General features: G+C 38.0%; 3 protein-coding genes across 3 annotated transcripts in view; 1 reads left to right on the plus strand and 2 right to left on the minus strand.

Moving 5' to 3' along the window:
- Positions 1–379, minus strand: part of LOC134814486 (importin-4-like) — a 145041-nt gene extending 144662 nt beyond the window's left edge. Inside the window, exon 1 of the mRNA XM_063822615.1 lies at positions 347–379. The gene's annotated coding sequence lies outside the window, so the exon portion shown is untranslated. The remainder of the gene's footprint in view (positions 1–346) is intronic.
- LOC134814485 (uncharacterized) overlaps positions 1–12391 on the minus strand; it is a 102693-nt gene that overhangs the window by 75953 nt on the left and 14349 nt on the right. The window lies entirely within an intron of this gene.
- LOC134814488 (monoacylglycerol lipase ABHD2-like) overlaps positions 1–12391 on the plus strand; it is a 119166-nt gene that overhangs the window by 65787 nt on the left and 40988 nt on the right. The window contains exons 7-8 of the mRNA XM_063822619.1: positions 4261–4396; positions 7165–7288. Coding sequence (XP_063678689.1) covers positions 4261–4396; positions 7165–7288 — 260 coding nt within the window. The remainder of the gene's footprint in view (positions 1–4260; positions 4397–7164; positions 7289–12391) is intronic.

Raw genomic sequence — 12391 nt, forward strand, 5'->3', positions numbered from 1 at the left:
ATAAGCATGTCATCTTCGTTCCAAAACTTTTTATGTCCTATGCATACACTCCTTGATAGTTATCTTGATCTAGTATCTTTGTTTCACACAATAGAGCATAAGTTTTGTGGTTTATCCACTGGGCTTAGAGTTTGTGTTTAAGCTACCAAATTTTATTATTATTTTTATTAATGTGTGATGTCATATCTTTAACATGAAGGTGCCATACCACGTGGCTTAAGTCCTGTTGTATCTACTGGGGTTAATGCTTTTCATACAAAGTTACAACAAAGTCTACAACATACAGTGTTCTGTATCCTGGGTTTGGACAGGATATCACCCGCTTAAAATATTTCCATCGCGTTACATAATACTCAATAAATGTAATAGATTTGTAGTGTTGTAATATATTATGTTTATTAATGGTAGTATGTTCGAGTGAGTTGGTACAAGTGAGAGGAAAAAGAATAATAGACTAATCATAAGACTAGTGATCCTGATGTGGTATCAAGGTACATGATGTCGTGAATCTGGATACTCAACTTTAACTTTGGTGTTACGTTAATTGAGGTGTAACTTAAGTAGTATATTAATGCTTTTCTTACAAAGTTACAACAAAGTCTTCATGTCATGTATCCTGGGTTTGGACAGGATATCACCCGCTTAAAATATTTCCATCACGTTACATAATACTCAATAAATGTAATAGATTTGTAGTGTTGTAATTAGTTTAATTAGATTATATGCATTATATATTTTAACAAGTATTCTATCAAGATACGAACTGAGGATCATCAAAATTACCCACATTTGAAAGGTAGGTCCTCTGTGCTTGTCCTAGTTGATTAAAAAGTAGGTCCTCATTAGATTGCCATTTGATTGCCATTTGATTGTCCTTTAAAACTAACACCAAGAGTGGTTTTAGTACATACTTAAATTATAATGAGTTACATGGTTCAAGCGTTTGGAAATTTAACTGCACAATTAATGTAGTATTTCTGTTGGTCCCGTTTGATCATGAATACGATGTTGTCACATTGAAACGTTGAATAATTCCTTTCCTGATAAGAGCCTTTTCCTTGTCGCATCAAACGGGATCAATAGAAATTTACCCAAAAAAACATTTCTTATCATATATATACTTTATATAATATATACTTTTATACATCTCTAGATTACATTACTCATGCACACAATTTCAACAGCGATGAAACGTTTCAGCGCATTAAATCACACTACATTACTCAAGGTCCACATCAGCTGTGATCTACAGTACTAGCACATTGCAACTACATTGTCTCCAGTTTTAAAGATGTGCAATATCTCAGCTACTTATCTGTTATAGTACACGCCACGTACAAGTTAACACGCTTTTAACACTGTCAAACGTGTTAGACACTGTGAGAACATGCTGCACACTTCTTATTTACCTATCTGTGTAGTTCACACTTCTTTAATGAAGCCTACATTTTTCCTTAAATATGGACTGATTTACGCTTAAAAATGTAGGCTTCGTATTGAAGGGCGGCGCGGTATATATGATATTATTATAGTCAGTAATTATGGTATTAATTCGTAGTCGCCCCAAGATAATCTAGTTTTAAACTATTTTCACAACTACTTTAAAATACATTTATTGAGGTGATACTCCCTTGTGGATGGCTCGGAATGTGGATGGCCTTAAAAAGCCGAAAATAGTCGAGTCACAAGTCTCGAAATAGAGTCTTCATGATCAAAATATATCAACAAAATACATTATCTGCTGTTTCTACATTACCTGTTGCTTACAGTTACACTGCAGTCATTAGATACGCCACCCAGATCACGAAATAGGAAGTTAAAATTGGACTCTGACATGCAATTTGACTTTCTATTTTGCTTTCTTCAAACAGTCGATCGCTTTATTTCGGAAGAAAATGTATATTCATTGATATTGACATCTGATAAGGTGATCGTGTCATATTAACTCATTATCATGTGATTATGAGATCACACAAGAGGTGGGAAGCACCTAAATGTTGTATCACCTAAATAATGTACGGGATGAGAGCATGCAGAGAAAGAGTAAGATAGAGAGAGAGAGAGAGAGAGAGAGAGAGAGAGAGAGAGAGAGAGAGAGAGAGAGAGAGAGAGAAAGAGAGAGAGAGAGAGAGAGAGAGAGAGAGAGAGAGAGAGAGAGAGAGAGAGAGAGAGAGAGAGAGAGAGAGAGAGAGAGAGAGAGAGAGAGAGAGAGAGAGAGAGAGAGAGAGAAAGAGTAAGAGAGAGAGAGAGAGAGAAAGAGTAAGAGAGAGAGAGAGAGAGAGAAAGAGATGCGGCACCTACTCACATACCTAGTACCTACTCAGCTTGACATTACTTTTCGTAAAGTTGAGTGTAAGTCACTCACTGGTAAGGGTTATCTGTGAGATCTGATATTGTGATGACACGTTGGGTAGGCAGCTATTTAGCTCAGTGCTGCTCATTCTCACTGCTTATCAGGAGTCTGAATAACATGGCCACACTCGTAGCAGACACAAGGTTTGTTTGTGTGTGTGTGTACATATTTGTACTCTAACCAGAAATCGTGTGGAGTTATTCTGTGAAGTGTTCTAGAATATATAGAATATTCTAAAATTTTAATGAAGGATTGAGCGGGACCTTATTTTAAGCCGCTTCTTGGACTGAACTAGGTCTGTATGTTCGAGGTAGAACCATTCTTGACAGGCCCATAGTATGTAAAATAAGTAGCAGAATCCAAGAAACCCAACACAAATCTTTCAGTTAACATCGTTATATTATAGGATAACGTGACAACATTATAAAGGTTATTGCTCGATCATTACTTTTAATTGGAACCTAATGGGGCTAATTGCGTAAGAAAACACATTCCAATTCCACTGCAGCACATTTCAGGAGGAATTTCACCGTAACATAATATTTCAGTTGAAGTCCACGGCGTCGTGCCGGGATTCTGCCAAATAATTTTATGATATTTTTGATATTTCGAAAATATGCGCAGTTTGACGTTCTTAGCCCTCATATTATTTAAGCTGCCACGTTGCAATTTATGGCAGTAAGATGAAATAGCTGTCACGAACATTTGACGGTGTGTAAGTAAAGATGTATCAGGGAGATTATAAGGATCTGGATATTAGACAGTAGCACGTGACAGTGATTAACCAATCAGCTTCAAGTATTGACCAATAAAAAGCCAGAATCACTATCTCGAGTGTTAAAAACAGATATTGTTCACCTTCCGAGAAAGTTTAATTTTAATTATAAAACTTAAGTATAAAACTTAAAAGGGAAAAGCTATGAAGATGACCGTTCGCGTTTCATTGTACCTGCGTCGTTAACATGAAATGTATCTCCCATATATTTCATAATTATACATGTATTATTATGAAATAATAATACATATTGTATTATTGTTCATACTGTTCTTCCGCAGTAGAATAAGTTGATTTTGCGATTCTCCTTATTCCTATTGTTATTGTATCTCCTTAATTCATTGTATCTAAGTCGTGTCGATTGGGCGACATCTGTCCGACAGCGACATCTGTCCGACTCAGAAATTAGGTTATTCGGACAATAGTTTATGTCGGATCCTACCGTACAATTTTCTTGAAACTTTCCATAAAGTATGGTGGTTAAAGGATGGATAATCGGTGTAAGTTTGAGCGAGTTTCTATGTGCCAAATTTGAGATATCACCTTAAACACTCAAGAAAATAGTGCTGTCGGACAGATGTCGTGTTACCAACACTGAACAGTGAACCCTGATATTCATCTCTATAAGTGTCAAATGTTCTTCTGTAGAACAAAGTGATTATTCTGTAGAATAAAGTGGTTTTTATCGCATCTTAATTAATTCAGTTTCTGATGAACTGCTGTGGAGATCTGGCAGTCTTGAGTCAAGAGAATTTGAGGGTGTTGATTACTTGAAAATGAAATTTTGTCATTTTCTCACGAACAAAATCTCTATAATTTTGGGTACTGGCGCAAATGACGTAAATATTTTCCAAGGAAATTGTTAGAAACCGCCAAAGATTCAACAGAATTTACACAACAAATCATCAATCTACTCAATTTTATTTATCGACCCGAGAAAAACCTTTATGTCATAAGATATTGTAATAAATGTATCGAGTTTTTATACTTAACACAATAAGCAATGACACTGATAAATGACAAAAACAATCTACTCACCTAGTCTGTAGTCACCTTACCTACCATCTAATTAATATATCAGCGAAACTAATTAATTAACCACTAATTAAGCTAATTAACGAATTGTCCCCAGGTATAAACAACACCAGTGAGAAGCTGTACATAAAGACGTTTGTCCGCAGCTGCCTTGGTGCCGGGTACAGAGTAGTGTGTCTCAACCACCTGGGCTCCCTCAAGGATTACCCTATCACATCCCCCCGCATCTTCGGGTAAACTTTTAATCTTTTAATCAATTGAGTCTCTAGAATGCTTCACATTTCTAGAATGTTTCACATCTCGTTTTGAGAGCGAATTGTATAATTGAGCGGTAACTATTCTTAATTATTATTATTTTGTCCTGTACCGTTTTAAATAAAGGAATTAAAGATTGTAGCATCTTCCGACTTCGGTACTATACTTTTGACTTTTGAGTTCAGAGAATTTTTCACATTTCGTTTAGAGAGTTAGAGAGTTAGTTGAATAATTGCGCGGTAGTAAAATATTGTAAAATTATGCTTAGATATTAGATAATGATTGTAATTTTAAAAGCAATGGAAATTTGTGCCCAGATAACAGACGAAATGACGAATACATTATGATGCAGTATGATGGTCCATTATACTATTATTATGACGACTTAAGACTTCCAAGTAAATACTCCCATAACCTGACAATAAGACGAAATGCAATTTCTAGAAGATATAGCCGGTACGGCTGGATTCTAAGTATTATTATTTCTCATACCTGTAAGTGGCTACAGTTGACACGAAACCTTACGTTTTACAGTTGTTCTTTTGACCATAAGCGGCTTTTGCAGCTGATGGGGCATTTTAACGTTTTGGTTGGTTTCCATGCAAGCTTGGAGGGGATTTGTTTTGAAACATACATATATACCGACAAATTTAGTCTACCATAAATTTAGTCAAACTTTTGACCAAAATTTTTGTAAACCAAATTTCATGAGACTAAATTTTACGGCGACTAATTTTAAAGCAGACCAAAATTTCAGTATAGCATATATGACATGAATATTGAATATTATTAAGCTTACATTGTTTATAGGGCTTTATGATTGATAAAATGACATCACCGTTCCTACTGCACAAAACCGTACCAAAGTCCTATTGCACTTAAAGGGTTAGAGATTCTCTTGAACATTACATTTTTAATCCGATCCATCCCAATGCATGCTCTGTTGAAACAGCTGAAGGATCATATCGACATAAACTACGTCGTACCGACAGAAATGGTAAAGTCGAAAAAGGGTGAAAAAGAAACTGAGCAGTGTACTGAAAAACTTAGTGATACAGAGTCACAAACTCTGGATCTGATTTTATTGAAATTCCTGAGTAATGCATTGCAGCTTAATCTGAAATGCTCAGACGAGGTAGACTAACCTGTGTCGTAAATGGAATGGAAAATGGTCTCCAAAAGTCGAAAAATGTGACTAAATTTGTTGCAGACTAAAAATTTGCGAAATTTGTGACTAAAATTATGGTAACCAAAATTATGGCAACCAAATTTATTGTGAACCAAATTTATTAGCCCTAAGGTATAATAGATACGAGAAGTTTGTTTTAGCAGGAGCTTTCAAAATACATGTGTAAATCGTCTACAGCAAGGTTCCATGCAATGTTCATTATTAATCGTAGATTTGACTTGTCCGGTCCACATACATTACAGTCCAATTTTAACTTTATGGTGATAGGAAAGATTCTAAATCAAGACAGGGAAACTGGCACAGACGTTTATAATTAAGTATTATACATATTATCTCTTTCTCAGATACAACAAAGAAATTATACACTTACATATTCAGGTTAATAAGCCATACAAATTGTGAAAGGAAATTTAAATGATATTAATGATAATATCAATTCCGGTAATTCCCCAAAAATGCTACATTCATTGAAAATATGGCCGTTTTGGTACAGTACGTGAGTGTAGTACCTAGATGAACTGTTCCTGCACCTCATAATATTATCTTAACAGCTTACATTCCTCAATTTAAACAGATTAAAAAAGTATCACATTTGTAAATATGAACATTTTAACAGCTGCCGGTAGTGTATATATGTGTGATTATGAAAGTCTGAAAGTTGAAACCGTGCAGGAGAACATCACGTACTGGCCAAATACCGACTTCTAATTTATAATCTAGTTGTGAAATTGAAGCTGGGAATCCGTAAATGTCTACCAATCTTGATGCATCTGCTGACAGCTTTGTTTCTCACGATATTCAGAGAAAAATAACACATACTGTAAAATCGTTGGCCATATACCGACTTCTAATTAATCTGGTGGCGAAACTGAAGCTGGATCTCTCCTTTGCTTATTGTTCATAAGTCTGAACTGTTTGAAAAAGTCCATTATCCTGGTATTTCAACACTTAGTCTCGCTTGAATGACTTAAATGTACATCTTTGTTGGGTATATTTTAATGTCGAAGCGTGTAATAAACGTTAGAATTTATTTATTATTTATCCAGTGAAACCTCTAGCTCTATATACCGTGCTTCTCGGGGGAAACGAAACGTGCACGGTATAGAAACACCCCGGTATAGGTTTTCTCAGTATCTGTAGCCACTCAAATAACCTGCCAAGCGTTCCATATACTCCATGGGGGGGGGGGGGGGGGTATAGGTACCCCCTCCATTGTATAGAAGTATAGAGCCTTATACGCACATTGCACTACTGTATGGTATTGTGATTGAATATGTAATCAAATCGCCACCACGTGTGATAATATGGGCTATGATAAATCACATTTATTGCACAAAACGACTTCGTTAATTTAAAGTTTGGGGGAAAAGTATATAACAAACAATTCGAGGAAGCGATATCATAATAATATATATAACAAGTTAACATATTTAACATATTTAATGTTGCCATGGGATCGCAAGTCCCCCCCCATTCATCACAGCCCGCTAGTTTTACTGCCTATTAATAGGTATTTTATCGCAAAACTTACTCAAAACTTACTCAAAACTCATCCAGGTACGGTCACACAGAAGAACTATCTCGACTGGTGGATATCATTAAAGAGAGATATCCCACTTCCCCTAAAATACTCCTGGGATTCAGTATGGGTGGAAACGTGGTCACTAAATACCTCGGAGAGGTAAGTTTCACTGTCACGTGACTAAATACCTCGGAGAGGTAGGTTTCACCATCACGTGACTAGATAGTTTGCAGAGGTTGGTTTTACTATCAAGTCACGTAATATGTGACACTTAGGATACAAGGATACAAGGATACAAGGATACAAAAGTGATAATTATTTTATTGAATTCACAATAGTTATAATTCTGAAATAATTTAAGGTTACACAATTCTAGTTATTTACAAATGTGTAGGGATAAAATAGAAATGTTTTATAATACTATTTTTGAGGTCCTATAGCATTATGCATTGGCCAGTATTTGAGTGGAAATCTGGGCTCTTATAGTAGGCTGTAAAATGTTCGTTCACAGAGAGAATTGAATGGATTGCTCTTGCTGTGGCAGTAAATTTTGTAGGGTCTAGTGTTTTATCGGATAGCAAACCGGCTAGGTCAGTAATATTTTTGGGATGGAAGTTAAATTTTTCTCTAACTGAGGAGTAGAGTAAACAGTCAGTTAGAACATGAATTTCGTCCTCAATAGGCTTAAGCCCCTTGCTGAGAAAGCAAAAAGTGCACCATCGATGTTCTCTTGGTACTAGGGGGGTTTCGTAACGGCCCCTCTCAATGTAAAGATTGTGGCAGCTAATACGAAACCTTGTTAAGCTTTTCCGAGCATCGGGGATCTTAACCACTCCTAAGTATGTTTCTGGTTCAAAATCATGTTTAATTTGATTGTAGAATTCTAATTTAGGTGAGGATGCCTTGGCAGATTTCCAGGTATCCACAAATTCTTCCCTCATGTTGTGACTGATTTGGGTAGAGAGCTTGGATTTTGAAGAGGATGAGTGGGGGAAGTTATATTTGGTGAGAAGATTAGAGATGTTGGTGTACCAAGGAAGGCCCAGCATAATCTGCTCGTGAAATGCAGCGGAGAGAAGTTCATTTTCAGTGCTTTCAAGACGACTATAGAAATCTATTGCAAGTTTGCAGGCTTCAAAGAAGAGGGGGTGGCGCCCACTTTCGCCCCAGCAGCCTATATTTGATGCTTTTGAATGGACAGACAAGGACCACTTGATAAACTTAAGGTGGAATCTTTCATAGTGGTCTTGTGAGATGTACCTGAGAGTATGCTGGGGGTTGGCTTTGCTATCTGTTTTGGAGAGGTATCTCATGGTTTTTGAGTGAGGACATAAGATTTGGCAGCCATAGAGCAGTATCGGTTTTATTAGAGAGTCAAATAGAATGTTTAGGGAACGGTGAGAGAGGGCATCTTTGACGATATTGCCTTTGAGGCCATAGAGAGCACGGAGAGCCTTGGCCCTCAGTTCAGTATTTGCTGCTGTAAAAGATCCATTTCTGTGGAATATAATGCCAAGATAGCAGTATTTTTCGGTGTGTTGGATGGGCTGGCCTCCCAAAATGAATGTTTCATAGGATTGTTTTCTTTTAGGAGGGCAGAATATGAGAATCTTGGTTTTTTTAATGTTTACTTCAAGGCCCATAGAGTTACAGAAGTCGAATAGGATGTTTATATTGTCTTGCAAGGCCTTGGGACTTAGGGCAAGTAGGACAAGATCGTCAGCCCAGAGCAGATGTGATATTAGGACGTCAGCTAGAATAGGATAATCACCAACAGATTTCAGGAGAGATGACAAGTCGTTGATATAGATTTTAAAAAGGTCCGGTGATAGGGGGTGTCCCTGCTCTGTTCCTTTTCCAATGTCAATATTAGGGGACAAGAGTTTGGAGATTTTTATATGAGCTATTGAGTTTCTATACATATCACTTAGGCAATTGAAGAAGTTTCCAGTTATTCCAAGGCATGTGATTTTGTGCAGAAGGAGGTCCCTACATACAGTGTCAAAGGCCTTTCTTAGATCAACAAAGCATGCATAGAGGCGAGCTTTCTTAACCTTGGTATATTTGTCAATGACTGTCTTAAGGGTAAAAACGTGGTCATTTGTTTGAGCACCCTTCGAGAACCCTAGTTGTTCTTTTGGGTCAGGGCAGTAGAGCTTTTTGAAGTGCAGGAGACGCTCAAGTAAGATGCTAGAAAATAGTTTACCCATACAGCTACCAACAGCTATTGCTCTGTAGTTGTCCGGGCTGAAAGGGTTGCCAGACTTGTAAATAGGAGTAATGATGCTGGTGTGCCATGGATAGTAACCAGAGACCAGTGAGTGGTTGAAGTTTTTGAGGATGGCTTTGAGACAAAGCGGAGTTACGCTCTGAAGCATCTCGTTGGATATCAAGTCGTTTGAGCAACTTTTACCTTTTTTGAGATTTTTGATGGCAGAGGTCACTTCAGATTCTGACATGAGCTTATTTAGGATATCCAGATCTGGTGGTTCAGGGTAATGTTTGTGATTGTGGTGAGTGAGATCTGGCTCCTGGTCTGGTTTTTTATAAAGGGATGCAAAGAAGTCATGGAAGCTAGCTAAATCAAATTTGTCAAGTAAGGGGCTAGTGTCATGTTCTTGTTTAAGCCGTTTAAATTTTTTCCAGTCGAGTATGTGACCTTCTTCTATAGCTTCATTTAACTTCTTAAGGAAAGCTACTTTCTTACTGTTTACAAAATTGCTATGCTTGTTGCGTTGCTTAAAGTATTCTCGTCTGAGGATACAGTTACAGTGCTTACTACCAAGCCGGTTTGCTAGCCTATTTAGGTTCCGCCGTGAGGAGTTGACTTGTGGGTCGAACCATTTCTTACGGGCAGAATTTTTGGGAGGCTTTTTCACTTTTAAGGCTATATCAGCAGCACTGTGGAGACATTTTATGACTGCATCGTTCAGTTCGTGATTGCCCTCCAGAGTACTGCTAAATTCATTTGTCACAATGCTTTCCAGATTGTTGATAATTTCGGGCGAGGTAAGGGCTTTTTTAAATAGTGAATGGGAGGTGTTGCTATCCCACTTATAGCCACAAGGAAAGTTAGAAAAGTCTGGGAGCTGGAAGTTTGCGACAAATGGTTCAAATGTAGTGAGTTTCAAGACTAATGGACAATGATCAGAGTATGATGTAAACTCTTTTACTTGGAGAGAGTTTACATGATCTCTTGCCCATGAGGTGATTACAAAATAGTCAACCACACTGCTTCCATTGTATTTGTGACAGGTCATTTTTCCAGTGGTGTCCCCAAGGGTACGACCATTAAGAATTTTGAGTTGGTTATTGATAACCATGTCAAGAAAGTGTTGGCAGTGGGGTTCAGATATTGTAAGGTCAGAATTATTTCTTGGTTCTTCTATGTCGTGCTCGAGTCCAATGTCGTTATAGATGTCATGGATGGCAGGTGCATTACAGGAAAGGATATAGTCTGGGAGTTTTCCAGTTCTTGCATTTGCATCGCCACACATAATAACTTCTCCCTTTTGACGTAGTCTGATACAGATAGAGTCAAGAGCAGAGAAGGTATTAGCAGTATAATCTGGATTCTTCTTGACATAGGACGAGTATGCAGGGCTAATATAATAACATACCAAAAATAGGTCAAAATCAAGTTTAAAAAAGTTCTTGTCCAGTTTAGCAACAATAATGTCATCAGATTCATTACAAAGCACACTAGAGACACCTTTTCTTAGGCCATTTTCAGCAAGAATGCAGACCCCTCCTGAGCGTGAATTTTTGCGGTTGCTATTAAAAGAGAGGTATCCTTCAATCTTAACTTGCTTCTTTGTTTCTTGGAGACAAAGAATGTTAGCTTGTTTGAGGATTGACAAAAATTCGCTATTTTCAAATTTGTTAGACCCGTCTCCTGTGCTGTCCTGGATGTTCCAGGACATCACAGCGACTTGATCTCGTGATACTTGTTTTTTCTTGAATTTTAGGGTTAATCTAACGCTCTGTAGGGGGCTGCTTTCTAGGGGATCTCATACCAAAGGCACGGTATAGGCCAAGTTTAATATTCAAACAAAGTTTTTTCAAACCATACTCTGAGACATGGAGTTGGTCCTCCTTCAACGGGTTAGGAGAGTCTTGGGATGACTCAGCAGCAGAGATGGCACGGGAAAAGTTTCCAGTATTGTTTACAGTATATAGGCGGCGGTAAAAGTCACTTAACCCTCTTTTAGCTGAGACAAATTGTGTTATTTCTGAGACAAATTGGTTGGTAAGTTCACTGATTAATCCAGGGGTTGGGGTGGGTAGGGAGATGACAACCTTTGCGCTGGAGCTCGAGAGGAGTTTATCGATGACTGATTTTGCATCCTCAATCGCTTTATTAACAGAGCAGGTTCTGTATCTGTAGTCGTTGACTCCAAGCTGGAGAATGTAACAGTCGACCTCTGGCTGTTTAATGACATCTCTCATACAGTGGTCTTTTATCATGTCAGTATAAGAGCCTACTTTCATTTTTTCCACCTTGAACCCAGAGGAAAATGACTCAGGTAGAAAGTTGTTCATCTGGGAGTCATGTAGGAGTAGAACCTTTTTCGGTTTTCGCGTTTGTCTACTAGGGCTGTGGGTTGGGTGGTTCTGGTTTTGAGGATGAGGCGATGGCTTTTTTCTTGATGGGTTGGTGCGGTCATTAAGCTGGAGAGACTGTAGGCAGGCCTTAGAGTCATCTACTTTGTTCTTAATTGCAGTGACATCTGCTTCGAAGGCTTTAAGGGAGGTGGCAGTTTCATGTTGTTTTTCGTTTATGCTGCTCATTATATCCTCTAACTTTTCAAGTCTCTTGTCCATAGTGTTGAGTTCATTAGACAGGTTAGGGGGGCTGGCACTAACTTTTTGATTGGAATTACTGTCAGAACATAAGACAAGTGTTTGGAGGGTGCTATGTTGTAGACTTATTTTGGATTGTAGATCAATAACAGAGTTTTCCAAAGTTTGGAGGGAATGGGTAACGCATTCGGGCTCAGCTGAGACTACTGGAGGCTCAGCAAGAAGCGTGCTCAGGCGTTTGTGACATGCTTTCGCAACTTTCTTCAGTCTTTTCTTACAATCCAGAGGGGTTCCAGAGTTTGTGCTGCCATGACGAGAAAGTTCGCTTTTCACGGTTTTGTCTTTCATAAGATCAATGGCTTCAAGCATGGCATCTATGCTGAGAGGCAATGTATCACTATCAGAGACTGATGTTTTGCTGCTGGTTATGGAAGGAGAACTACTGGCCACTGGAGACCC

Source organism: Bolinopsis microptera, chromosome 4, assembly GCF_026151205.1.
Source record: "Bolinopsis microptera isolate Bmic1 chromosome 4, MBARI_Bmic_1.0, whole genome shotgun sequence".
Taxonomy (NCBI): domain Eukaryota; kingdom Metazoa; phylum Ctenophora; class Tentaculata; order Lobata; family Bolinopsidae; genus Bolinopsis; species Bolinopsis microptera.